General features: G+C 42.3%; 1 protein-coding gene across 1 annotated transcript; it reads left to right on the forward strand.

The window, feature by feature from the left end:
* Positions 1-6,470: 6,470 nt before the first annotated feature.
* Positions 6,471-25,804, forward strand: LOC103797907 (A-kinase anchor protein 13-like; the record flags this gene model as incomplete). The annotated part of the gene is made up of 3 exons (XM_009070141.1): positions 6,471-6,618; positions 16,173-16,469; positions 25,617-25,804. Coding segments are annotated over 3 exons (633 nt in total), but the record flags the coding sequence as incomplete, so codon positions are not given.
* Positions 25,805-27,356: the final 1,552 nt, after the last annotated feature.

Raw genomic sequence — 27,356 nt, forward strand, 5'->3', positions numbered from 1 at the left:
ATTGAGGATGTCTGTAATGACTGTGTTATCTCTGTAACAGATACCCCTGACCTCCTCCCACAGTCCCTTCCTTTTCTACATGTGTGCTGGGAGCTTGCAGGGTAAATGGCCACGTCTGGAAAAGGGGATGGATATTTCAGGCTGCAGCATTGAGGTCCTCTGAGAAACTCACCCCATACCAGGGCAGAGAGGGAAGGGAACTCAGCTGTGTGTTCTGCAGGTAGGGTTTATCCCCAGATACACCCGTCATGGGTGAGCTGCTTGTCTCCTTCTGATAACCTGGGAATAGCAGCCTGGAAGGGTTTGATGGACATAAGCTATTTTCTTGCCATGGAAGAAGAGCATCTCCTGGTTTTATGAGCCAGCAGTGGTAGTGCTGTGTTACGGCTGACTGGCTGGAGCGCTTAGTCGGACCTGGAAAAACCGAGATCTAAGCCTTTCTCAGTCCAAAGGGTTATTCCAGGAGATGAGAGCACTGTCATGTTCGTTCTAAAAATAGTTGTCCAAACCCCCATTTCCTTTTGCAGTCAGGAGCCTGTGTGGCTGTGCCTGGTTTTGTTGTGCATGGGGATGTCCATGTGCCACGAGTGTCCTTTCCAGATGTTGTTCTCCAGAGGTTTAAGCACAGATCTGCACCAACCCAAAGTAACCTTAGATGGGAGGGATCTTCCAGGATACCCAGCAGAGATGTGGACATTCTCTGGGAGCAGAAGTGTAGCTGTTGATCTTGTGTACTGCCAGAGGTAGATGGTAATGGATTATTGAACATCTAAACAATTATATTGTACTTTTTTCTTGCTTGATGGTTTCTGTTGTATTTTCTAAACCTGCCTTGCAGTTGCCTTTTCCATCTTCCAGCTGCTTTCAGAATCTTCTGCAGTTGTCAGTTTGAGGTGGAATTGTCTCACCTTTCCCTCTGATTTTGTCTAGTTTAATTATTGTTGGTGCTGTGCACTTTACAAAGGAAATGTTGCATGACTGAAAAAAACAGCTGTTCCTTTAAGAATGTTTGGGTGAAAAATACTTGATGTCTTTGAACCACCATTCCAATTTCATTGATTAGGAAGCTCAAAGCATGGGGATGTGAAATGACTTCCTTCATGCTAGAATTACAGCCCAATCCTGTGCACTCTGTGTCAAGCAGTAGCTTGGATAACAGCAAGTCCAGCTCCATCTAAAAATGAATAAATAAAGGTACCAATGAACTCCTGAAGGAAGAGGAAGAAACTATGGCTGTGACTTTGTGTTGTCCTCATGTGTACAATGAATCTCCCTTGGGAGCTATTTAGAGCTTCCCAAAGGGGAACAAACAAACATGCGATAAGAGGTGACCCAGCAAGGATCTGATTTGTGTTATGAATAGCAGAAACAAAACAAAACTTGTTACAGTGGCAGGTTGTATTTGTTGTAGTGACAGGCTACATTTACTCATCTGATCCAGCCTCTTTAATAAAGCATCATAACACCGACATCTACAACAACTCTTAGAAGGAAACATACTGGAAGAAAAGTTTCTTTCCTTCATGTGAATCTCTGACCCATCTAACCCATGCACTTTCCATTCAGTAGGTTTTTCTTGCATGAAAAAACAGCCAGAGTTTGCTGTCGGTGGTTGGCAGCAAAAATTTCACTTTTCTGTGTAGAACAAATTAATGATTACTGGTTGTTAGTGTTTTCTCATTAAGAGCAGAAAGGTAAAGTAACCCTTGAGTGCTGCAGTGTTGCTATCTAACTCATGCTTCATTTTCATAAGTATTTTTAGATGGTGTGTGTGTGTGGAGGTCAGAGTGGGTGGTTAGTGGCTTAAGTAATGTACTTCAGAATTCCCAGTATGAGCCATGGGGGGGAAAACCAGCTTGGAAATCACATGCTTCAGCTATAAAAATATAGCTTGCCCTTTTTTTGTGGTTTTGTTTGTTTTCAGAAATGTTGAAGTTTATTACCCAGCATGCTAAGAATGTATTTTCCCTTCATAATCCATAGTGGAGAAATGTACCTGTTGCTGGTAGAGCCAATATCCCTCAGGGAACCCTTCCTACTGCCAACTAAACTCACCATTCTTATCTTGTGGTAATGAATTCTGCATTTGCCTGAGCTCTCTTGGTGGTCTCAAATAATAATCAATTCCCCAAAATCAGACAGATTTCCAGAGCCTGAAGTAGGAAAGAAAGATGTTTTTACATGCTTAAAGCAATTATTTCTTTTTGGAAGGCAGATAATATTTTTGAGCTAATAACGTAAGTGATCTTAATTCTTTTGAGCTTAGAGATTTTCTTTGCTTCATTGTCACTTCCAAATATTGCTGAGGTCATCTATTAAAAATAAAAAGGCCTTTGAAGGTAAATAGTCCATTTTAACAGGCTTACTCAGAGCTGCTCATGCTTTGCCTGCACACAATGCACATGCCTTGAACTGCAGTGCTGGAAAAACTAATACCTAAAAAAGTGGAGTTGTGCTAATACCAGCAAAATATGCTGGTGCATTGTCTAGATAGTTTGGGGTTTTAGTCCTAGTAACAGCATTCGGGCCTTTTTAGATATAATTGCATTTCTGCTGCCTTAACTAAGCCAAAGCTTCAGAGATGAGACTCTCTAAAATGCCTTTCTGGGTTGTTTTCTACTTTGGTCAGGCTTAGCTTCTCCAGTGCACCTGTCCCTTGGTGAGACAGATCTGATTCCTCTCTTCGATTTGAATATATTTAGAGGAAAGAGCCACATCCACCTCCTTTACATCCCCTTAGAACTGTCTGAAACCAGAAGTTTTTCAGATCCAAGCGAGGGAGAGGGGAACCCCTTTCATGAATGGACCAAAATGGAATGTTTTCATTTCCAATGGGCTTTAAGCCAAGTAAATATTAGTCGATCCAAACTAGTTTTGAAATTAAATTATTCTTATTTGTTGGAGCATTCCAGAGAGTGGCTTTGATCTGTCTGTACTTTCACCAAAGGGATATTGACAGGCTGGCCTCCCATTTCTAGCCATTCGGGATGAAAGAGGGGTTATAATAACCACCTTGTGTGGCAGTGATACTGAACAGATGACATTCTTTGGACAATATTAAATGAATAAAGGTAAACACACTTCAATTAAAATGTTTTTGGAGGCTGAATGCAATAGGGCTGTTGGAAAGCCTTCTATGTGGCTTGGAGGAATTTGGCTACATTTGTAACTGATTTTCTTTAACTCCAAAGATGTTGGAAAGAGAGGGGTTTGTTTTGTGCGTTGTTTCCTCTCCAAATAAATACGTTGTTTGAATGTAACTTAAAAATCAAATTGAAATTGGCAGTGGACAATGAGATTGTTAGTAACTGGGAAGTAGAGATGTGTGATGAAGAAGGAAGGTGTTCTGCACCTGAGATCTCTGATCACATCACACATGGTGAGCTGTGCCAGGCTCAGTACAGCTGAGATGTAGCTCAGGTGACACCTGTAAGCAAACTGAAGCACACAGCAGTTACGTGGCACGTTATCAGTCTTGCCAAAGGTGTTTGGAGACCACTTAAAAAAATCAGTTAAAAACCCAATAAATAAGATGCTCAGTCTTTGCTGGAGGGACCTCCGGAAGAGGTGGGAGCAGGGTGGTAGAGGTCATCCCATCATAAAGAGCTGCTTAGATGCAGCTGAAGAGCCTTTTAAATTGTCACCAGCTGATCACAGAATCATAGAATCAACCTGGTTGGAAGAGACCTCAAAGATCATCGAATCCAACCCTACTGTTGTTACTAGACCATGGCACTAAGTGCCACAGTGGTACTTTGTGCTCCCCCTACACTGAAACAGTACCTGAAATGAACTGAATTAAAATATAAAGCATGGAACAAGTGGAAAGGATTGCTGGAGGTCACCTGGTCTGACCACCTTCCACCTGCAAAATTAGGTCAGTTATTACAGAAAAAGGTCAGCTATTTTTTTTTGAGTGCCAGCTTAGATTTCAGGTTATGTGGAATCGCTGGTATTGAGGTTTCTTCCATGTATTGAAAAGTAGTTTTTGTCAATAAAAAAATGTGCAAATTACCTTTTACAATATTTATGCAAATTCAATTTCTTTTACTAGAAAGGTGAGTACTTTGCATGGATAGACAGGTGTCTTCCCATGTGCACTCTGTGCAGATTTGCACTGCTTTCACAGGACTTGGACTAGCTGCACTTGATTTTTGAGTTAAATAAAAGAAAAATCTCTTTTAGCAGATATCATGTTAAACACTCAGTGCTGTTGATGAGTGTTCTGAAGTGTCACCTGCGTTTTAAGTCTGTTTAAGTACTTTGTATGTTGATGCCTTAAGGGAGGAATGGTTTGAACAAAGAGGAATATAAAAACCAAAGCACAAAGGGTTTGTAGGTTAGAACTTGAGCTTTCATTTTTTTAAAACTTGAGCTTTCTTTTTTTTTTTTTTTTTAACATCAGCTCAAAACTGGATCCATTTGCTCAAAATGGAATATTTAGTTTTCAACTCAGCATGTGAACTGGTCATGCTTGAATTTAAAGCTTGATTTATTTCTCTTTGCACCTGTTTTTATTTTAACACTGGCTATATACAACATATACTTTTGCTACATGGTTCCTTTCTCCCCAGCTGGAAGTCTGGTCTGATATTATCGCGTGAGACCTTTCTAAAATGTACATTTGTAACTCTAGAACCTCTGAAAATCCAAACTAGACTCACTGCTCCATTTATCTTTTTTTTTGGAATTTATAGTTTCTTTCTTGTGTGTTACAGTACTGACCCACATATTTATTTTCAAGACCAGGGGCTGATCGTGTACTGCATTGCAAAACCTTTTTTGTATCAAAACAGGGTGCAGTCCTGCCCCTGGCAAGAGGTACCAGACAGGCTGGATCAGAGGAGAACTGGACATGAGCTTGGAGGAGGAAGCGTAAAAGGAGCTGAGGGAGAAGGGGGAGACGTGAGACAGAGCGTGGGAAGCGATGCTAACACAGCACGGGTGTATGGGAAGGCTTGGAAGTCTGGGAATTTTCTGCAATAGTAATGTTTAACAGAGAAGGGATGAACTGAGTGATCTTAAGGGGAGGGTTTTAAAGGAAATTACATGTGTATTCTATTGAATATGCAGACTAGACTTACATAATCTGCAAAAATAATAATAATAATAATAATGCACATCTCTTCCGGATTTGCGGCCGTGACCATATGCTCAGTAGGATGGTGGCAGAGAGCTGGCAACCACAGCTGCACTGTAAAACTGGGGCATCCAACTGGTTTTGATTTTGGTGGAAAAGGGGCAGAAGGTCACGTCACAGTCTGTTGTTCTCAATGTCTCATAGTTTATATAATTCTTCAGACCGATAAGTGGTGTATGGTGAGATCCTTGAGACATTTAAAAGACACGTGGATGTGGCACTTGGGGACATGGTTTAGTGTTGGACTTGACAGTGCTGGGTTAATGGTTGGACTCAATGGTCTTGGAGGTTTTTTCCAGCCTAAATGAGTCTGTGATTCTATGATTGAATGAAAATTCGCCACTTAGTTATGTAGTAAATGCAAGTTATCCTCTTTCTTTGCTTTCTCTTCCCCATGGAAAATTGCAGTTGGTGGGTATCGCTCCATTCTTGTCCATGCAGGTATATGAATTTCAGGAGTATAGTTAACCCTGTGTGCCTTATATGAGAGTGATTTTTGTTGATAGCATAGGTGAGCAAAGTGATAGAATATACTGAGATACTGAAACAAACCCTCCCTGAAACTAAGCAGGACAGTGTTCAGCCAACAAATCATGACAGTTTTCTTTTCAAGTCTTGAGGGACTGCTGTTTCTTAGTAATACACAGAGCTTTTCACTAAGGCACGAGCTCACAGATGAGTGAGAAGAGCTTATGTTGTCTCTACCACCACAGTTATTGGGGTTTTTTTGTAAGGAAAGCAAAAAAAAAAAATTATCGGTGAATATGAAACTTTGGTGTGTGTTTATGGATGATGGATGAGAGATGTGTTCAGTGATCAAGTTGGTTACAGTGGAACTATTGATGCAGTGGATAGCTTGGACAGGATAAATGGGAATGCTCACACAAAAATTAGGGAATTAGCTCAATTTTATGAAGGCAGAGGCAATTTTAGGCCATGATCCCAATTCTATTATTTTAACTATGCATGTGTGGAGGTTACATATACATATATATATGCGTGTGTGTGTGTTTATTAAAAATCCTGTGTGGGGTGTGTGCTCCTGTGTGTCAGACTTTGTGTGATTTCACCACATGAAGTTGTTATTTTGAATATGCCCTGGATATTTCTACTATCTCTTTCCAGAGCTGAGCTCAACGTATTTTGTAGCCTGTTGGCTGGCTGTGATGCTAAGGGTTACTTGAATACCTGAAAATTAGGATGGACCCTGAGTGGTGTGAAAGGACTGCATGAATGGGGAGCATGAGCCTTGGAGGTAGAGAAGCTTTGCTTCATATGATGCAGTTCTTGCACATGTAAACCTAACCTTGTTTCTTGTCCTTTTTCCTAGGGTGACTCTGTTATTACAGTGCAGCTGACTGAGGAAGATAAAGTTGAAGATGATGTAGTTTTCTATTTGGTCTTCACTGGGTCAACTATCCAACACTGCACAAGCACAAGAAAGATTAATCCTGGCAGTCTGGAGACAATTTCTCCTGGTAAATAATTGCCTTTCTTTGCATATCAGTGTATCCGTCTATGAAATGTGTGGTTAATACAAGTGGACTGGAATGTAATGCTGTTTAGTTGGTTGGGTTTTTCCTCATTTACACGTTCACAGGGAGTAGAATGCATGGTACAGGTGACTACTTTAGCCTTTTAAAAATCTCTTGATTTCACTAGAATTATACGACTTTGAATTTGCAATTATTTGATATGTAACTATGAGATTCTGTTGTATCAAATACACAATTACATTTACATAGTAAAAAGCTTTTAAATGCAAGAAAGATAATGGAAGAATTTGCCAGGTTAGAGATGCTGTTGTACAAATGGTGTACAGCCCTAGCTACACTTAGGACCTTCTTGACTCAGTGAGGTTCATTGCTGTAGTGCTGGTGAAATACAACCCTTTCACCTAAGTCCTGCTCAGCTCAGAGCCAGTGCAGCATTTCTAGACTCTTGCAGTGTGTTGCTGTGTGCTGCTTGGTGCATCCCTCCAGCACGGTTGGTTCAGATGGGGTAGGTTTTCAGATTAAAGCTCACCGCTCTCGGTGAGCCTTCGTGCTGTCAGTAGAACAAAACAAATGGGTGCAACATTTCCCTTTGATGACTTTGGGACCGTGGGAATGAGCGTGTTCCAGGCTGCAGTCCTTACCATTAACCTTTCATTCTGACTTGTTGCTATGCAGCACTTTGCTACTCGTGTGAGAAAAACGCTTGACATTCTCACTACGCACAACGTAGCTCAAGCTGTTGAGTCTTTTTCTTGGGATTGTCTTTTTAGCTACGTCATAAGTATTGCTTTATGAGAGATGCACATGGAGTAAAATTTGGGCAAAGGAGTTTTTTTTTCTCCTGGGAATGAGTGGCTAAAAGTTGGCCACTCTGTTTTTTCATTTCCTCCTCTTTTTGTGCTGTTGATGTTGTTCAGTTGGCTTGGGAAGAGAAGTCTTTTTGTGGTTACTAACGACTGGAGCCCCGTGCAATCAATTAGATTAGTGCTTATTTTCTCCCAGAAGAGGAAGAAGAAGGGGTGACTCCTTCCCTGCTTTTGTGTGGTGGGCGTGGGGCTCTGCCAGCCCCACTCACAATGACCTCACCTCCCCCTCGGGACCATGGCTGCATCGCCAAGAAAGGAGCTGAAAAGCTTCAGTGTTCCCCTTCAGCCCATGTGGGAACCAGCATGCTTGCTGGGATTTCCGGGCAGGAACGATGCTTTCCTATCCCCACCAGCTCTGTTGTCCTCAGGGCAGCAGCGGATGTGGCCAGGGTGGTGGCTGCCAGGTGGTACTGGGGCAATGGTCTGGGGACTGCCTATCCTGCCAGCCCCAAACATAACTGAGTCACTGGGGAAGGCTCCCTGGGGTTGTTTTGTCTCTGGGAAATCTGACTCCTTTTGTGATTCAAAAGAAAAAGGGAATTGCTCTCACTTGTTCCCTTAGTAATAATGGATTGGTTTGTTTTTGTTTTATTTTACCCAGGATAGTCATGATCGTGTTGCATGGGATGCTAGATAGGGATGGATGCTGTCCCAAAATACAGCTTGTGTCAGACAAAGATTTAACACACCTTTTGGAAATGTAGTCCCATTCCTCCACTGTCCAGGGCTGTGGTGCAAGGGAAGAGGTGACATCTCAGGTGTAAAAGAACCATGTGTATAACACCCTCTTCTGTGATTATACCTCATTTTGAAGAAACTGCCTGAGAAAAAAGGTTTCTTGTGGGGAAGGGGGTGCTGGGAAGAAGCAAATTGGGAAAAAACCCAATTTTTTCATACCCTCTGCTAACACCAGTGCATTTGTCCAGTGTTGCATCAGCACTGAATGCTCTGATTTCAATAGAAGCATGACTTATTTCAACCCAGCTCTTCCTGCTCCTCCTTCCCCAACTCACAGTGAATCTGTAATCCTGTGTTTACACATATAGTCATTCAGTTGCCTTGGAGATGGCTGTGGTGACTCGGGGATGGCTGTGGTGACTCAGAGCTGGTGTTATTTGACCTTGCTGCAGGATTAGCCATGAACAAGAGACAGTGTGTGCAGGACCAGCCCTTGTTTAAACACCCAGGCCCAGGCGCTTAGCAAGTGCTCTGCAATGGAACTCTTGCAAACAAGCTTTTAGCCAAAATCTCATCCTTCACTTCCAGCTTTGAGCATCTTTCATTTGTCCTTGCGATGCAAGATGTGTTGTACATCCCTGGGAGCACAGATGCTTCTTGAGGACAGCTCAGGTGGATGAAGAAAGGGTTGATTCACTCAGGAGCATACAGAACCTCTCTGTCTGCCTTGAACCTCCTCTACCAGGTGCCCCTGGGCTTGGAGGCTCTTCCCTCATCCTTGCCCCAAGTCCACAGACCTTTAGATAGTCCCCAGGAGACTTCTGGATCTGGGGTGAAAGGGATAAGTGTAATTCTGTTAAAGGTAATGTAAAACCAAACCCAGATTTTAATTTTTTTCTTGACTTTGTCAGTAGGTTTTTTTTGATGTATGGAGGTGTAAAAAGCAGACAGAGAAATGACTTGATTACATTTGCTGCCAAAATTAAGTAGAATGTTTTAGCAAAGCTTTCAAAGAAAATCACATTTGAAAAAAAAATCTGACAACATAAAATTGTTTTAGTTGAAAAATTAAAGAAAATGGAGTTGAAATATAAGATGTCAAAATAACTTCTAAGTTCTCATTGTATATGAAGATTCTCTATATCCTGAAAGACTTTACCTAAATAAAAGCTTACAACTGCAGTCAGATGACTGCTGCATTTTATATAATTGCTAGGGGCAATCTGCCTCTTTGTGCTGCTTTTATTATCAGCCTTAAACACTGAACAAATATAGTTCACACTGCTGCTCAAATGTAAGCTCTTATTTCTGTACATAATCAAAGAAAGGACTCCTGATGGTAAATTTATGGGAGCAGCTTTTTTTTTTTAACCTGAAGATGTGGCTAGCTGTAGATTCAGCATTCACTCAAAGGACATAATACCTGTATTTCTGCACTTGCTCTGAAGGATGGAGTGGGATGGGATGTTACCCTGCCCTACTATTGGCTGTGTTAATTTAAGGGAAATTATTTCCCCTTGCAAGCAACAGATTCTCACCTGGGCTGATCACAAAAAAAAGCTACTGAGACACAGGAATTAGGCAGTGGGTGATGCTTTGTATGCTTTCAGTGGTTCTTTTGCCAACCTGAGGACAGACCAGGATACTGTTTACCTAGGTTAAAAGGTACTGAAACCTCATTTAACTCTTGCTTTACTGTCACTGTCCAGTTCTTCAATTTCTAAATGATCTGGTTCAAATTCTCCCTGTTTGGAGCAGTTTTCCTCAGTACCAGATGCACTCTGTAGTTCTGCAGAACAATTTCAAACACTGTTTTGTTAGACACTGTGTTAAGGTGACAGGCAGAGGTGTGATGGCACTGGAGACTGTTCAAGTTGTAAATGCTTGGTCACTGGATGTTAGGTATTAAGAAAATACCAAAGGTCTGAGCAGGGAAGGCTGCAGAGAGATGATATCAGCTCTGCTGCTGTAGCTAAACTGTTGTTGGCTGCCTTTGGGGATGGATGTGTCCACTTATGTCATGGATGCTTGTCCTACTTAGTGTTGGTCATAAACTGAGCTTTTCAGTAAGTCCTTGTTCCTGTAGCAACTGAGACTACCATAATCTTAAGGTATTTTTTTCTTCCCAACATCTGTGCAGGGTAGGGAGGGTAACTGAGGCCAGGCAGATTGCATGTGGTAGTACAGAAAATCTGTGTAAAGCAGGGAAGTGAAACTTCATGGCAAGACAGCAGCTTCATTGCAAGCTTCTCTGCTAGAGCAACTTTCTCCCTACTGGGAAGAAACTCAACCTAATAATAAAAATCCTCAAATCATGATTTGGCAAACAAACAAGCAGAAGAAGGGAAGACCTTGTCCTTGTCCACATGAGTCAAAAGTCCCCACCACAGCTTGCTGTGGGCAGTGGAGGCCTCTCAGCATGGGGAAGCTTTTGAGCAGATTTGGGAGAATTCTCTTGTAGGAGTGGTGTGCTGGGAGCTCAAGTGTCTGTGTAGTACATCTAGGACAAGTTTGTGTGCCATCATGATAGCAGCTCTATGATTGGGCACAAATTTAGCTTCGTATTATGTAGTGTGTGGGAGATGCACAACAGGTCAGTGGAGGAAATTTGAAATGAGATTTCAAATAGAGAGACACAGTCCAGTACTGAAATCCAGAGCTGCAGTAGCTCCTAATCAAATAAGCAAAGGGTAAGAAATACCTTGTCTGTGAGCCAGGTCACTGAAACAAGAAGTAAGGTAATTTGTGGGATATAATTGCCTTCTGTGTACTGTTGCAGTGTGTTTTATCACTCTTGAGCTCTGTAATACCCAAATCACTTCTCTTGTTGGTTGAGGTGCAGGATTCTTGTATGGGTTTCAAAGAGGAGGAGAAGTGAAATTAGAGGCAGAAAAGGGCTTGAGAGACTGTCTGACTGCTGGTAGCTGCTTGCCAGCAGTTTCCACAGGGTTGAAACACTCCTGTTTACTCCAAATGCCTTGACTCACTTGAAGCTTTCTCTCCATGCTTAAGCTAAGGCAGAGAAACAGCTTCATTCTTTAACTTGTTCTTAGTTCCATAGTTCTCAGGCTTGGTATTGGTTTTCCTTACTTTCTTTTTGCTAGTTAAAAGGATAGATGAAAATTAATTTCAGTATGCTTGGCAATATCTTCATTTCAAACTTGTCTTTCACTGTGAAATCCTTTACATATGTTCATGCTTTATTCTTTTCTGCCACAGACTGTGTTTTCCCCTAAGAAATAACTCTTCACAGAAAAAGCTGTATTTCATGAATTACAATCTTTGTACTGGTAGACCAAGAGGGTAAACAAGTTGCATAACAAATGGCCACTTGGCAATACCATTTGTGGATTTGAAAATACTCTTAATTATGAAACAAAAAAACCCCCCAAAATAGACTAAAACGGCATAGCCAAGAAGACTTTTTACAGTCCACCCTCTTTGGTGTATTTAATTGCTTGAGGCAGTGTAATTAAAAGGAAATGATGCCAGTACTAGATGACATCAGTCACAGGAAAAAGTGATTGAATCTGTATTGAAATTATTTAAAATGTGATGTGTGGGGTCTTAGACTTCTATAGGTTTTTAGGGCACCTGCAGTAAGTAAAGGGCCTTAAAAATCTTTCTACACTGTGCATATTAATAGTCAAGGGTGTAAAAGGCAAAGAAAGGCTCCTGCCCTTTGCTGGTGCTGTGCCTATGTATTTCATAAGGCTTCCTGTGTTGCAAGAGTGAATCCAATAACTGTGTAAATCACACAAATGCACTTCAAATACAGGCTCTGATTTTGAGAACCAGAATTCAGGATTTCTGAAGCAGAAAAGAAGCACCTTTTGGATGGTCACAGGAGATCCCTTGCTTTCCCTGCCCACAAGCCACCAGATGGCTACATTTCTTGGATGCAAATCCAAGATTCTCCATGAGATTCACCACATTTGTCTGTCTGGCTTTCCTGTCCTTAAATCTCTCTATAAGACATCTTTCAACCCAGCTCCACCATGGTAACTCAGAGGATGCAATTAGTCCTTAGTCACCTACCAGGCAAACCCAAACGTGTGTTTCCAGCAGGGCTTTAAATAGCTGCCCAGGCTGGGGGCCCATTGTTTGATAGCTCCAATGTGAATTCTGAAAATAGGAGGTTTGGACAGGATTTCCACTTTTGGAGGAGTAGGAAATGAAATCATCTTTTAATAAAGCTCTGTTTAGGGGTGTTTTGTCTTCATGTTGGCCTTGTTTAACAAGAAGAAGTCTGAAGAGTTCTGCTGCTGCCCTTTGAACTGCACCCCAGACCAGAGACACAGGTACCAATTAGATGGACAGGTGTAAGCTATACATTAACTTGTCTACTAATGACTTATAGCTCAGAAATCTCCATCTTTTCTCCTTCTTGTTGTTTTGCATTGTTCTCATGCAGTTCAACCTTGCTGATGCATCTCATTTCTCTGGGCATAAGTGCAGACAGATCAGAACAGCATGTCTTCATTTCTCATTCTTGTGTTTTCCCCAAAGCAAGCTTCATTAAGTGTCCCTGTTCATTTCCAGTAAGGAATTCTTTAGTTTAAGAGCTGTTGTCTCATTTAAAATAATTTCAAACCATGGTTTTACATGTAGGTGAGGAATTTGCTTTACTGCAACTGATTCAGTCACTGTACCCATCTCTGCATGGACTGAAATGGTTTATAATTTCTGTATTTTTCCTGCAATATGTTGACACTTCTCAAAACAGCTCCAAGTTGCAAATTGTTTCCAAGCTAAATTTCAAGTAACTGAGGAGCAGGAGAAGAAATGGGGTGAAATCTGAATTGCTATTTTGGCCAAAGGGCCTGATTTCTGGAGAAGACTGAAGGCAATCAGGAGAGGTGCTGGGCTGTAGAGCACATCCCTTCTCTGGGATCTGCTCATCTGTGTGAGTTATTCAGCTGTATGTGTTTTCAGCCTACCAAAATGCAGACCTTTATAAATAGGCTATAAACAAGCTCATCACTCTTCCTGACTGTTGTGGTTTAACCCCAGCCAGCACCTAAGCCCTGCACAGCTTCCTGCTCCACCCCTTGGTGGGATGGGCAAGAGGATTAGGAGAGTAAAAGTGAGAAGGCTCGTGAGTTGAGATGAAGACAGGTTAATAGGTAAAGCAAAAGCCAAGTACATGCAAGCAAAGCAAACCAAGGAATTCAGTCACCATTTCCCATAGGCAGGCAGGTGTTCAGTCATCCTCAGGAAAGCTGTGCTCCATCATGCATAGCAGTGACTTGGAGAGGCAAACACCATCACCCTGAATGTCCTCCCTCCCTTCTTCTTCCCCCAGCTCTGTACCCTGACCATGACACCATGTGGTCTGGGATATCCCTGGGGTCAGTTGGGGTCAGCTGTTCGAGCTGTGTCCTCTCCCAACTCCTTGTGCCCTCCATCCTGCCCACTGGTAGGGTGGGATGAGAAGCAGAAAAGGCCTTGGCTCTCTGTAAACTCTGCTCAGAAGAAATGAAAACATCCTTGAATTATCAATGCTGTTTCCAGCACAAATCCAAAACACAGTCCCATACTGGCTACTGCGAAGAAAATTAACTCTACCCCAGCCAAACCCACTGACACACCCAGGGTTGTTTTTTTTTTCATTTTTAATGATTCAGACATTTTTCTGTTCCACATCTGGGGAGGTGTATGAGGGGGTTACAGCAGTTGATAGTTGACCACCCTGATGCTTGTGAAGTGCATAACTCAGTGCTTGACCTGTATGAGGAGAAAGCCCTGCTATCTCCCAGTTGGAGCAGAAGAGAGGTGAACAAGAGCAATAGTGTCTGTTCTGGCACTGCCTGGAGCACTTTGTGATCTTGGGCAAGTTACTTAACCTTGTAAAAACAGATTTGGGCTGGTTTTACAGATGATAACTGCTATCTCCTGAGAGTGCCAGAAAGCTTAGCTCACTTCTGCTAATGCTCTGGGTAAAAGGCTACAGAAGTTCAGATATTAGTCTAGGGCATTGGGTCTTTGATGTGGACAGAAGTATTGCCCCACCAATGGTCCCTTCAGAAGGTTCATGTACTGGGGACGTTTGCTCACATTGTTCCTGTAGCGGTTTCAAAGCAGAGGGGCAGAGACCTCTTGAGCAATCCTTCTAGTATTGGCTGTGCCTGTTACTTACTGGTTCCTCTTGTGTTTGAAGCGTTTGCCAAAAGTCAGAACCTGTCCCAGATTCTTACCCCGAGTCCAACATCCTCTCAGATGTGAGGAAAGAGAACATCAAAGCATTGTGAGCAGTTGCCCTTTCGAAGAACATTCCCCAGGGTTTAGCATGATGCGTGTTTGATCCTGATGCTTCTACTGTGAGGACAAGCACAGTTTGTGAATGGGATGCACCTGAGCTGCTGAGTTCCCTGCCCATCCATTGACCAGCAGTGTCTTAGTATGCACGTGCAATATTTCCAAGAGCTGTAGAAGTAGGTCTTTCTAGCATTATTCTTTTAGATAACATCAACACTAGTAAATCTGTTCCGTCAGCTTTCACACCATCCTCTTCCTAATAGATGCCTGGTGCTGGAAAGAAGAACTTCTCTCACCTTTCAGCTTCAAAGGCTCCAGGTTGTATTGAGCTGTTGCAGCAACATCCCAAGTGTGTTTTCCTGCACTTCTGCACTTGTCTTTGATACCTTTCCAGCTGCATTTGCTCTCCTTAGGAAGCCACATAGCCTTGTCTCTGACAATTTTGGTGCTACCTACAGTGTCCTAATAGCAGTTTTGACCTTTCAATTAACTTCAGGATCACCTCTTTCAGCAGACAAAACCTGTACAGATGCCAAAAGCCTCAGGACAGATTTGCAAGGTTGGCTGAAAGACCATGAAGATTAGGGACATATTTTTCCTTTTGTCAGGGAAATAACAGCAAAGGGCCCCTGACAGAAGAAGGAAACTTTCCCACTGACCACAAATAGGGGCTTAAATTGAATTTTCAAGCCTTTAAAAATAAATCGTCATTTTGTATTTAATTAAGCAGGGTTTCATGAATGTGGTAGTATGCTGAGGTCATGGGCAAAAAGAAGCTTTTCCAGTAATTAGTGCAGGGTCCATGCTGTTCTGGCAAAAACAGGCATGACGTCAGTCTGAGGCTGGAACAAGAAACTGCCACATAGTGAACGTGAAACACAAACCTTATTATCGAAGGAGCATGTCTGACAATTATAACTGCTGGTTGTGTTGGATACACAGTATATTTTTCCTTTTAAAATTGCAAAAAGGTGTTGCTGATTTTGTTTGCCTTAGTTTTTCTTTAGTTTGTGAGTCAATGAAATTACTGGCATGCCAATGAAATTGCTGCCATGTCAATCCTTTGCCCTGTTTCCCCTACCCTAAATAAATAAATAAACAAACCTAAAGTTATCAAACTTCTAAGCTTCTTGTTTTGTAAATGTGCAAAGTGGCCATTTCCATGTTTTTATTTAGCAGAAGCAGCTTATTTGGTTTTGTCATGGGAACCCAAAAGCAAGGGGCAGGTGCAGCAGTGAGCACACACAAGGCTTGCCTGGGCAGGTCACACTCCAATTGCCATTTAGGTCTTTGTTTTGGGTGAGTTTTCAGTGTTTTCAGTGCAAGCCAAGTGTTGTGACGACATTTGGAGTATGTAGTTTTGCAGCACTCAGATTCTAGTTCCTGATGAGTTACCGGAGTCCTGCGGAGCTGAGAAAGCAAAGTTTGGCCATATTATCTGACTTTTGGGATGTTAGCAAAATCTTTTCTTGAATTACTTAACAGTTTTGAGCTTACTTGTTGCTGATCACCTGGTCAGGTGGGGTGGCTTATAGTTCTTGGTTTATATTGGGGCACAGAAGTGTTACACACCTTTTCATTTTAAAATGTGTAAGAAATACTTATCTCTGAAGATGCATATAAATTCCTGAGTGAGTCGTGACCCTCAACAACTTGGTCTTACTTGAGTTGCTCAGTTGTGTTTCTTCAGTGCATACATTTTTTTAACACCATTTCTCTGGGTTTTATTTTCAGGCCATGATTGCTGTGAGACAGTGAAGGTGGCACTTTGTGCCTCTAGAGAAGGTCACCCTGTTCTGGTTGTGGCAGAAGAGAGTTTCCAGTTTGTCCAGGATGAAGCCTATGATGCCGCCCAGTTTCTGGCCTCCTGTGCTGGCAACCAGCAGGCACTGAATTTCACGCGGTTCTTGGATCGATCGAGGCCACCTGCTGCAGACGTGGACTTTCTGGATGAGAAAGTGGCTTTGGCATTTCGACACCTGAAACTGCCAGCAGAATGGAACGTGCTGGGAGCAGACCAGTCCCTGACCGGTGAGGACCTCTAGGGCTCACATGAGACTCATGGGTTTGGGAGAGAGGTAAAAAAGCTTGGGAGAAAGAGTTCCCTGCCTTTCAAAAGGTGTGGTGGCCTCTGTGCTCAGAGGTGGGATGGGATGTGCACCAGCAGGTCCTACTGCATCTGTGTCCTATGATTTGCCTTTCAGCCACTTTAAAATGCATAAGGGACTCACTGATGTTTTCTCTGAGTCTTCTTCTATGAAATAACACAAGTTGATGGTCAATATTTGGGGGTTGGGACTACATAAGGTCCATTCCAAGCCCTAATATTCTATGAATATTTTAATATATACCCAGAAGGCTTTTTATTGTGTGTGTAGTAATGTTATGTGTATCAACATCTTACTAAAGACTGAAAGAAACCTGTGTGTAGGATGTCTGATGCTCGTGCAAATTTCCACGTGCCACAAATCTGGCGCTTTTGGCAAAGGTTGGTTTTATAGCACAGGTGCAAAGCGACTGTAATGTGTAAAATAAGTCTGATTTTTCTGGGAGAAGTTTGGGCTCTGCCCCTGAGGGTTTGTGTCACATCCCCAATTGCACATTGGCTGGGCAAACACACGTGTTCCCCAAAACAGGCCTGGACAATTTTGCAAATACAAGAAAGGGAGGGTGCAAAAGCCTAATCCTTAACCACAGCAGTGAGGGCTACTGAGAGCTTATAAACCCCAAGGCTAGCCCAAAGTCTCTGGCAACTGCTGAAGCAGAAGTTCTGAGGTGTTCCGGATACTGTGGCATGTCCATGCCCTTGGAATTCTGCTTCTTTTTTTTTTGCCGCAGGGAGGTGTAAGGAAGCATATTGAGGGACTGGGGGGCTGTTTCCAGGATGTACAAATCCTTGCTGTAAATTTTTAGGGTATTTTGGCAAATAGTTTCACTTCAGGAATGTGACTGTGAGGCATCTGTTATCTTTTATGGGATGCAGTGGCATAAATACTTGACTAGGACTGGGATGTGACTTGCTCAGCGCAGCAGGCTCAGTTCTGCTTGCTGCAATAGGGTTTTCCACCAGAGATTTTCCTGCTTTACTTTTCTCTGACTTGCTGACTGCTTTTGTAAACCTGAATACACAGACAGGCAATTCCTGTGTTAGCAGACGTTAAAAGATTTGATCATATTTAATGGTTTCTGGATAGAAATTCATCTGCTGCCATATGTTTACAAGGAGATAAACACTTGGTATTTTTATTCCTCTGTGTGGATGACACTTTTTCTTTCTGCATTTAAAAAAAGTTGTGATAACACAGACATATCTGGTTTAAGTGATAAAAATACAGTCACAATGATCTTAATGAAAACTTTGAAGCTCTGAATTGTTGCTGATTTTGCAGGAAGGCTCAGATCCAGTTCCTCTTTTTGATTTTGATTATTCTTTGGAAAATTGGCACTTAGATAAATCAGGCTGTAAGATTTACATTTGTTTGCTCAGCATGTGCTTGTGTGCCTAGAAGTTGTGGTTGTGTGGGGCTCTGAATGCTAATGGACCTGTGGAGCATCCATGACATCCACAGAGAGAAGGGAGAGCTTTGTCCTGCCAAGTTCTGTAACTCTCAGTGTTTTGGCATCTTGTGGTGAGGTTTTTGTAAACAAAAGTGTTGGTGAGTACATGTAATGGCACTAAATACAACTTTGACTCGAGAATATTGGTACTATAAAATATGTTCCCTTTTTTCTGAGGCAGAATTATCTGGTAAATTTTTGCAGTGAGATAATTATACATAGGGAATTTGAGGGGATTTCTGTGATTGTGACTGGAAAGATTTGCATGCATAAGCATCATTTTGGTCATGAAACTCTGGCTAGAGTGAAATGGAAGAGATGTCCCTGATTTATGATGGATCGCTAGATTAGAAAAACCTCTGTGTAAAACATAGCACCCTTATACTGGTGCTTGTGTGTTCATTTGTGTGTGGGAGAGAGAAAAGCAGTGCAAAGATTGAAGCTGTGGGAGCATTGGAACAATTAGGCATGTTCTGGCCAGTGCCCCTGCAGTGGGACACCCTGTGCTGTGCTGCGTCACTACCTATGAACAGCTATCCCAATTCATGTTTCACATTTCCCTAAATGTCAGCACCAGATAACTTCAAATAACCTTCTCGACGGAGAAAATACTATAGAAATGAGAACAAAAGAAAATGTCAGATCCCTTCTAGAAAGATGTTTAGCGCTGCCTCTAAGCTGGCATGTCTCTATGGGCTCTTGTGGGCTGGAAACAAAACGCTGCTGTTCAGCAAAACCTCTGAAGGCAGGAGTGAACTGGGAGCCTCAGCTCCCTGAGCACCACAGCCTGATGGGGAACTGCTGTTCAGGGGTGGCTCTTGCTGTCAGACACATTTAAAAGTCGATTTTTCAAAGGACTGTAGTAGGAGCTTTTACAAAAGTTAGGAAGTCGCAGCCTTTCTGCAGGCAGCAGCTGGGTATAAGATCCACTGTGGAGCACAGTTCCAGGCTGAATTTTGAGGAGGGGATGGCTTTGCGTGGTGGCTTTGCCTTGCTTTTACCTGCACCCAACCCTGAGCAGTCTTTGAGCAGAGGGCAGGGAGTTCATTGCTGTCACACATCTCAAGGGCAGAGAAGCTGCTAAAACTATCACCCAGCTCTGTCTCCTGAGGCTGTTTAACTCATCTGCTGTCAGTAAACAGACACAGCTAACAGCACTGGGAATGGGAGCACCTAAGGTTACTGGAGGTCCTTGGGTTCCATCCTCTCTTGCTGAGGCAGGCAGAAGGTACTTAGCCATGGGGTTAGGTGAACTGGATAGCAGAGCAAAGCTGGTGCATGCCGAGGCCGAAGGAGATGGAGGAGCAGTGCCATGTGTGGTGCCATGGTCCTGCTCACCTGCTGCTCACTATGTCCTTGCATTGCAGGGCCAGGGAGGTGCACATGTGTGTAGGGACAGGATCTGCAGTGCAGGTGAAGAGTGTCTGAACACCCTTGGGCAAGTGTGTCCTGACCTCTTTCCTCCCTGCACAGCTGCAGTTCTCATCTCTGCTGTTTGGGGACAGTTGTGTCCTGAGGACTGTGCTCTCCCCCCAGCCATGCACTGTCCCATTGCAGCAGGCAATCCCTGAGCCTTGCTCTTACTTATCTGTCTATCTGTTTGAACTCAAATGGCATCCACAATTTCAGAATACCCATAATTAAGGATTACTCTTGTTACCGTGGTATTCCAAACACAGCATTTCTTTCAGGTGCCATATAATCATGTCTATCTTAATAATTACAAGTGCACTGTAACTTTCTAAAGAACATGGTTGTTACTGCTGTCAAAAGTAGGGTTATTTACTGTTCTCAGTGGCATTTAAAGATAGCTATTTAAATGGAACAGATTGTTACACTTTATGTCTAGAAATCAAAATTTGATACGTATTCTGAGGATGTATGCAATGTAAATACAGGACTGTGATGTACTAGTTTAAATTACTGAAGAGAAAATGAGCTAACTAGAAAACCACAACTGAACATTTTGAGGTATGAGTAATGATTATGGCTTGTTTTTGTTGCAGCAGGGGAAAAAGGGCAGAAAAAAACCAACTTAGGGAGGATCTAAGGCTCAGGTATGAAAAGCTTAGAGAGCTTAACTGTATCACTAGTAAACAGAGAACTTTCAAAATATCTTGAAGTAATATTCTGACAAAACCTTTGAGGAAATGATCTTTTCATTTTGCAGTGAAACCCAGACCAGTTTTGGTAGTGTGAGTTTTCTGAGGTGGTGCTTCAGGGGCTGGTTAGTGTTGGCAGAGAGATGCTGTGATCACCACGATATGGAGCTATTCCCCTGTCAGTGTTAGGAGTGATGTGAGACAGTGAGCCAGGATTATGGGCAGATAACCAGGAGAACACCTCGCTAGATAGAACACTTAACAGATTGCAGTTACTGAGGTGTTGAATATGTACTGCTTCCCAGAAATGCTGCAGAATAAACACCCTCGTGCAGTGAGTACTGCTTGGGAACTTAAACTCCCTGAGCTCATCAGGTAGGAGGTGTGTAGAGAGTAAAATGCTTTTCCCTGATTTGTAATAGTCTGGATGGATTTAGGTTCTGAGTTTAATAACATCACATACCAAACCAGTAGGATTTCAGTGTACAGCCCAACATGAGTGTTGTCATGAATAGAGATCATTAATTTGGGTTTTTTTTACAGAAAGGGAGAACATCTGAAGAAAGAAAGTATCCAAATAAACCACCTTATCTTAGAGAAAAAAAGCTTTCAGAGTTTGATTATTAGGAGCTAAGGGGTTTTTTTCCCCATGGGAGGATGTTAAAGATATGCAGCTGCTGATGTTTTTCAGACATAGTTTTTAATCTGTTCATCTGCTGTACTTTTTTGTTGAACCCTTTCAGCATAATAGTTACAGGTATTCTTTTTGTTGGTTTCATATCCTTTGCAGTCTGTTGCTCACCTTCTGTGCTCTCTGATAAAGGACTGGATGGCATAAATCAGCGTGATCTGTTCAGTTCCGACAGCACAAAGTGGTCTGTTCAGCTGTAATCCTTGATAAGATGTAAAAAATCTTTCCCATACCTAAATTTAGTGCCCTCTGCAGTGGAAAATGTGAAACAGAAAGTAATTCATGTTCAGACAGTGTCTGAAATGTGCTGCTCAGGACTGAGATGTACCTCTTGGTCTCTGGCTGAGAACTTGTTGGCATGAGAGTGTTTCTGTTCCTTTTGACATTAGTGGGAATAGGGGCATGAGGGACTTTAGGTGTGCTTTGAAATATTTCTTGTTTTAAGATTGAGGTAAGAGTTATCCACACATCCTTTTATTAACTAAACTTGTAAGTCCAAACACAGCATCTTTGCCTTGACCTTTCTTCAGTGCACTTGTCTGCTGAAACCTTCCTCTAGGACCTCAGGCTTAGGTGATAACTTGTTTCTGGTTTGGGTTTTTTACCCTTGTTTCTCAAGGATTGCTCTGAGAATGGAGAACATTTCCAGCAGAAAGGAAGATTCTGAGGCTGGATTTGGTGGTCGATTCCAAAATTGCCAAGTATACATGATTTTGGAAAACCAAGTGAAGGATATCAGCACAGGAAGGGTAGTGAGCACTGCTACCAAGTCCATGGCTGGCTGTTCTGTGGTGAGATGTCTCAGGGCATGGAGGATAAACTGAGCAGTTAGGTGTGGGTTACTCTCTATATAAAGTGATTTTAAAAAAAGGAGCACTAGCTTTTTCTGTTATTTAATCAGGATTAAAATGAAAGTTTTTGCTTAATGTTCTTGAGTGTGTCATTCCCAAACTTTTTTGTTCTTCAATGCTTATTTGTTTTGTGTTAGTAGCATCTTAAACCTTAATCCTTTACCATTAGCAAAGTACATTTGACAGTCTTCTGTGGAAAGTTTGCCGTCAGTTATTCTGATAAACTCAGTCCGTTCATGTGTCACAGCAGAAAAAAATTTGCACAAAAATAATATATCTAAAGTCTTGTGTTTTGCCAGCTGGATTAGAGTGCCCTGCCATTATGGGGCAATAATCATATGTTTCAACTCTTGCCTATTACTGGGAAATGAGAAAGGAACAGAACAGCCTTGACCTTTTCAGTATTGTGGGTCTTGTATTTCCATGATTTCTTAATTACAAGAAGGTTTTTTTTGACATTCAAACGACAGACATTTTAGGATGAGGAGCTCATGTTTGGTACGTGGTAAGAGAAGGAGCTCTGGCTATTGCATGTTAAAACTTGTGTTAGTCTTCCATGCCTGAGATAAGCGTTTTGCCCCATGACAAGTTCTAAAAATCATACTCTGAATTTCCAACATTTTGTGTTGCAAGCTTCATCCCTTCAAAGGTAGGAAGTCTGAAGGTGTCTGTCTTCCTTCCTTCTCCATCCAGCAACACTCCTATACTTGATGCAGCCTAACTCTTTTCTAGTTTAGAGCAACACCATGCACCAACAGATGTATTTTTCATAATGTATCAGTAGTTAATCCAGCTCCCAGATGGCACATGCCTTTTCAACTGTAGCCATGCAAGTTTTGTACACTCCAGAACCTTCTGAAGCCATTGCCTGGGGCCTCTGCAGTTGTGGGACGTACAGTACTTTGTCTCTTTGCTGCCATCATCTGTGCCCATCTGTTAGGATGGCCTTGTGCCAGTTTATATGTTAGGCAGAGCCTTCCAAATGGGTCTGGATAGTGAGCTTGTGTTTAATATGCTCTGATGGCAATACGCCATGTCTTCTTGTACAGATCTTCTGTGCACGTCGTCGTCGCTCAGCGCCTCGTTCAGGTCAGCGGTGTTTGCAGACACCTCCATCCAAACCCTGGTACTACTGTGTCCACTAATTTGGTTATAAACAAGATTGTTTAAAAAGAACAGGAAAAATATTTTCAGAAGGCGCAGTCATATGAGCAGATTGGGACAACTGAGAGGGCATTGGGACAACTGGGAGGAGGCATTTCATCTATTGAGACATGAGACAGAGAGGGACATCCAGTTGGCTCAGGGACAGGCAGATTTGCCTGCATCTTGCAGAACTTGCAGTTGGTATGTGTGTTTATTGGTGAGCCATGAGTTGGTGAGTAGGTGCTTCTGCCTATCAATAAGGCTCTCAGCTGCAGGAGGAGGACTGGGCTGCTCAGTTCTGGAGGGATATTGAGGTGCTGGTCCAGAGAAGAGCAACGAGGCTGGTGAAGGGACTTGAGCACAAGTGCTGTGAGGAGAGGCTGAGGGAGCTGGGATTGTTTAGCCTGGAGGAGGCTCAGGGGAGACCTTATTGCCCTCTACAACTATATAAAAGGAGGTTGGAGTTAGGTGGGGGTTGGTCTCTTTTCCCAGACAACCAGCAGTAGGACAAGAGGGCACAGACTCAAGCTCGGTCAGGGGAGGTTTAGGTTGGATATTAGAAAGAGATTTTTCATGGAAAGAGTAATCAGGCATTGGAATGTGCTGCCCAGGGAGGTGGTGGATTCACCATCCCTGGAGGTTTTTTAGGTGAGACTGGATGTGGCACTTAGTGCCATGGTCTAGTAACCACGGTAGGGTTGGACTCGATGATCTTGGAGGTCTTTTTCAACCCGGTTGATTTATGATTCTATGAAGCATTTTGGCCCAGGGACCTGTGCTTAGGCTTTACAGGTCTGTGCTGCTCAGCTTTGGTGCAGGACTGTCTGTTTTAGTAAGGAAGAAGACCCTTTCAACAAAAGATCTAGAATAGGAAATCCAGTGCTAGAACAGATGTAGCCAGATCAGTGCAACCCATTATTTATTTGGATGGCACTTGTTTGCTCTAACAGAAGTGCTTTTGTGCCCTCTACATCTCTGTAGGAAGAATTGTACCATGTTAATTATGCTGACTCTGCAGGTGTGGAGGTAATGTGGGAGCTTTGGACATGTACAAGTTCATTCAGTGAAACTTCAGACATTTGCTTTCACTCTGCATATGTCCTAACCTTTTCATTTTGCAACCTCCTCAGTAGCCCTTATATCATTAGCCATTAGCCATTTCCCTCATGTTTGTTTATATGGTGTCTTATTTTACATTTTTCTTTAAATCCATGGCTGCCACCATTGATTGACCTCCTTGTTGTGTTATTTCTAAATCGTTACACTCTGTGACATTTAATACCAAAATGCTTCTCATTATTTACCCAAAAGGCTGAAAATTTGTCCGTGAGAGAGCTCAGCCATTCCCTTTTTCTCCGATCAGCTGGAACCTCCATTCAGACACACTCTTGTATTCAGGGCAGCATGGTTTTGCTTTACGGTAATCAAGAGGAGGTTAGGGGGGAAGGATTGGTTTGTAGCCCAGAGACCTAATTTGGAGTCATTCGGAAGAGAAATGGTGCCAAAAAAGCCTTTGGTTCTTGAATACAGATTAGTTCTTCAGGAATTGATCCAAAAAGTTGGGAAAAATGGTGTGTGAGGCAGGGGAGAACTGCCCATTTTTGCTTTGTTTTGTTTTTCACTGAAGGTCTTAATGATGTCCCTAAAGAAAGTAAGTAAGCAAGAAAAACAACAGCACTTTGAAGAAGTGATTTCTCTTGGGACACACTTCTTAAGGAAAAAATACAAAATTGAATCCTAAATCCATTATGTACACACATTTTAAAACTTGCTGTGTAGGTTTGGCTGGTGCCCAAATTAATAACCCAATAAATCATTGCTGTGATATTAGAGGTATTATACCAAGTGTGCTCATTGGCATAGTTTTCTGAGACCCAGTTCCTGCTTTTTTGTTATTGTTGCTGTCAGTCAATACTGAAATCCTTTGTTAATTAAAAGAACAAATTTTTATTTCTTGCAGTTTTTTTAACCCAAATGCTTTTACCCTTCATACAGAAATAACAGGCTTTGATCTGCAAATGTTGGATTTCAGCAGTGCATCTGGAGCTCATTTCTGGTTAAAGCTTTGCAGAGCATCATTCTAGGGCTGCAGCTTTTGGAATAGAGGGATATTTTTCTGAGATGAAAGCTCAGGCTCAAGAGTGACTTTTACCAAATTAGAAGGTCACGGTTATTAAACACAAAAGGCAGCAGTGGCGATTGGGAGTTTATAAATGCTGCTACTCAGAGCGACAGAGCTACTGTATAAAGCTGAGAAGAGCTGGTCTGAGGCATAATCAAACCGGGAAAGAAAACTCTTGCTTCTTTTTGTGTCTGTATTAGTTTTTAAACTGTTCTCTTTTATAACAGCTTTGGATTTGTGCTTCAGATGTAATTGATTTTCTTTTCATGCCTTGGGACAAATCAGCATTCCATTCAATAACAAAACTTGTCTGTTCCTAAAACCTGGTTCTGGGTGTGTGAGGAGAAGGTTTGGACATCTAGGAAAACCCACCTGATCATACTTCTGTTTGTACGTGTTCAGCTTGGGGGTTGCTTTGGCTGGTTAGGAATTGGTGGGTTTTTCACGTTGAATTCTGTGGTCAGTCTCACCATGAGAGGTCCTGAGCACTTCCAGTCCCACTGTAGCTTGTCCCTCACTTTAAAGTACTGGTTTCTCCTGGATATGGGCAGCCAGGGTGTTTTTCCAGGTGCTGCAGGTGGCTCAGCTTTTGGGCTGTCAGCTCCATGCCATCCGCTGTGTGTGGTGAGACCGGGAGGTGAGGTATGGTATTCCCCTAACCCACAGCCTACAGATTCCCATTGCTTTCCTTTTTTTTTCCCTTCCCAGAGAACATCCCTCGGGAAACACTGATGCATTTTGCGGTGAGGCTGGGGTTGCTGCGGCTGACGTGGTTTCTGCTCCAGCAGCCAGGTGGAAGAGGAGCTCTGAGCATCCACAACAACGAAGGGGCAACGCCTGTGAGCTTGGCCTTGGAGAGAGGCTACCAGAAGCTGCACCAGCTTTTGACAGAGTAAGGATGATTTGGTGGTTCCTCTGCTGGTTTTCCATTCTCCACCATGTTTGCCTTTGCTGTACATTATCGCTGAATAATGTCTAAGAGCTAAACTCCGCCCTTAAAGACAATTTTTGTATACTTTTCCTTTTACCATTCTTCCTAACAGCAATGGGGGCAAGTCCTGAGGGTTTAGGGGAAATGCAATAATCTTGTTATGTTCTCCTTTTCTGTTGCACAGTGTTCTGCTTCCAGCTGTCTCTTAAAGCCCAAAGTGAGTCACTGTAATATTGACTAATTAAGGCAAACCTTATGCAAACACAAATGAAAAAGCTTTTCTTCAAGCGAGAACAGCTGCCCACAAGAGTGGAGTTAGTGGGTGTTGTGGGTGGTGGTTAACTGTTGTGTTCTTACTTTATAGATTTGAAGTCTTTTGGTAAATAATGATAACTGTATTGATATGAGGCAGCATCTCGTAGAGAATATGTGTCTTAGCAGTATAGGTAAAAAAATTTAGGTAATAAGAAGTAATGCAAATATTTAACAGAAAACAGTATTTCACAGAAACACTTGCGAGTGATCTTGAGAAGCAGCTGAGGTCTTACAATGCATAGTAAGTAACTAGTGGTATGAAACTTTATTGCAGTGCTTTGCAAGGAATCCTTCGGAGGATGGCAAGTTAGTTTTGAATAGCAAATGTTTGGAGATCTAGCTTTAATAGCTGAGGTTAATAAAGACAAAGAGCTTAAATAAGTCTTGAGGGGCCTATTTGTATAGGAGAAAAGATTTGGTCTCTATGTGTGTTATTCTGATGGCTGGTTCTCTTAAGCTTTGTAATTAACTTTGTTTTTCTGGATTGAATTTTCAGATACTTGGGGTTTGTGTTGAGTGGCCCACTGTCTTGTTTAGGAGTCTGCAGTGTTGTCCACATTATCATGCAATTTTCTCCATGAAGAACTGAAAATTATTCTGCTTTGTTTAGTTGTTGGGTGGAGTGTAAGACAGCTGAAAATATGATCTGTATTGCTGCAGTGATTACATTTAAGTTTCATCTTTAAATTCAGTCAACCACATGGGAAGTGACGGTGAAGCAGAAGGTGCAGGGTGTGGTGGGTCTGTACTCTTGACGTTTCCTTCTGCCACCCTTGACTGGTGTTAAGACAGAAATTATGACTGCTACTTTTTTCTCCATGGAGTTCAACTATCTTGCTGTGAAAACACAGCTCTCTTGCACACTACCTTGTAAAACTGGAATATGCAAATTCATCCTGTTACTGCAGCAAAGTTTGTTCTCCAAAGTGAGACTAACCTTGTTAACAGGCTTTGCATAATGTCAAGAAGCTTAAGGTGGCCAAAATTTGATTATAGAGCCCACAGCATATACTGCAGCCTGAATGTGAGTAGAGCTGGTGACTTAAAAATAAATGGGAAGTAAACAAAACTATTACAACAGTTATTCATGTATTTGGTGGAGTATTTCACAACTGGCTCCAGTACTGGAATGGTGGTTTTCACTCAGTGGAATGAAAAAAAGAAGAGTACTGGCATTCCATGGCATTGCCCTGTGCCATTGC

This window comes from Acanthisitta chloris, unplaced genomic scaffold (assembly GCF_000695815.1).
Source record: "Acanthisitta chloris isolate BGI_N310 unplaced genomic scaffold, ASM69581v1 scaffold16692, whole genome shotgun sequence".
Lineage (NCBI taxonomy): Eukaryota > Metazoa > Chordata > Aves > Passeriformes > Acanthisittidae > Acanthisitta > Acanthisitta chloris.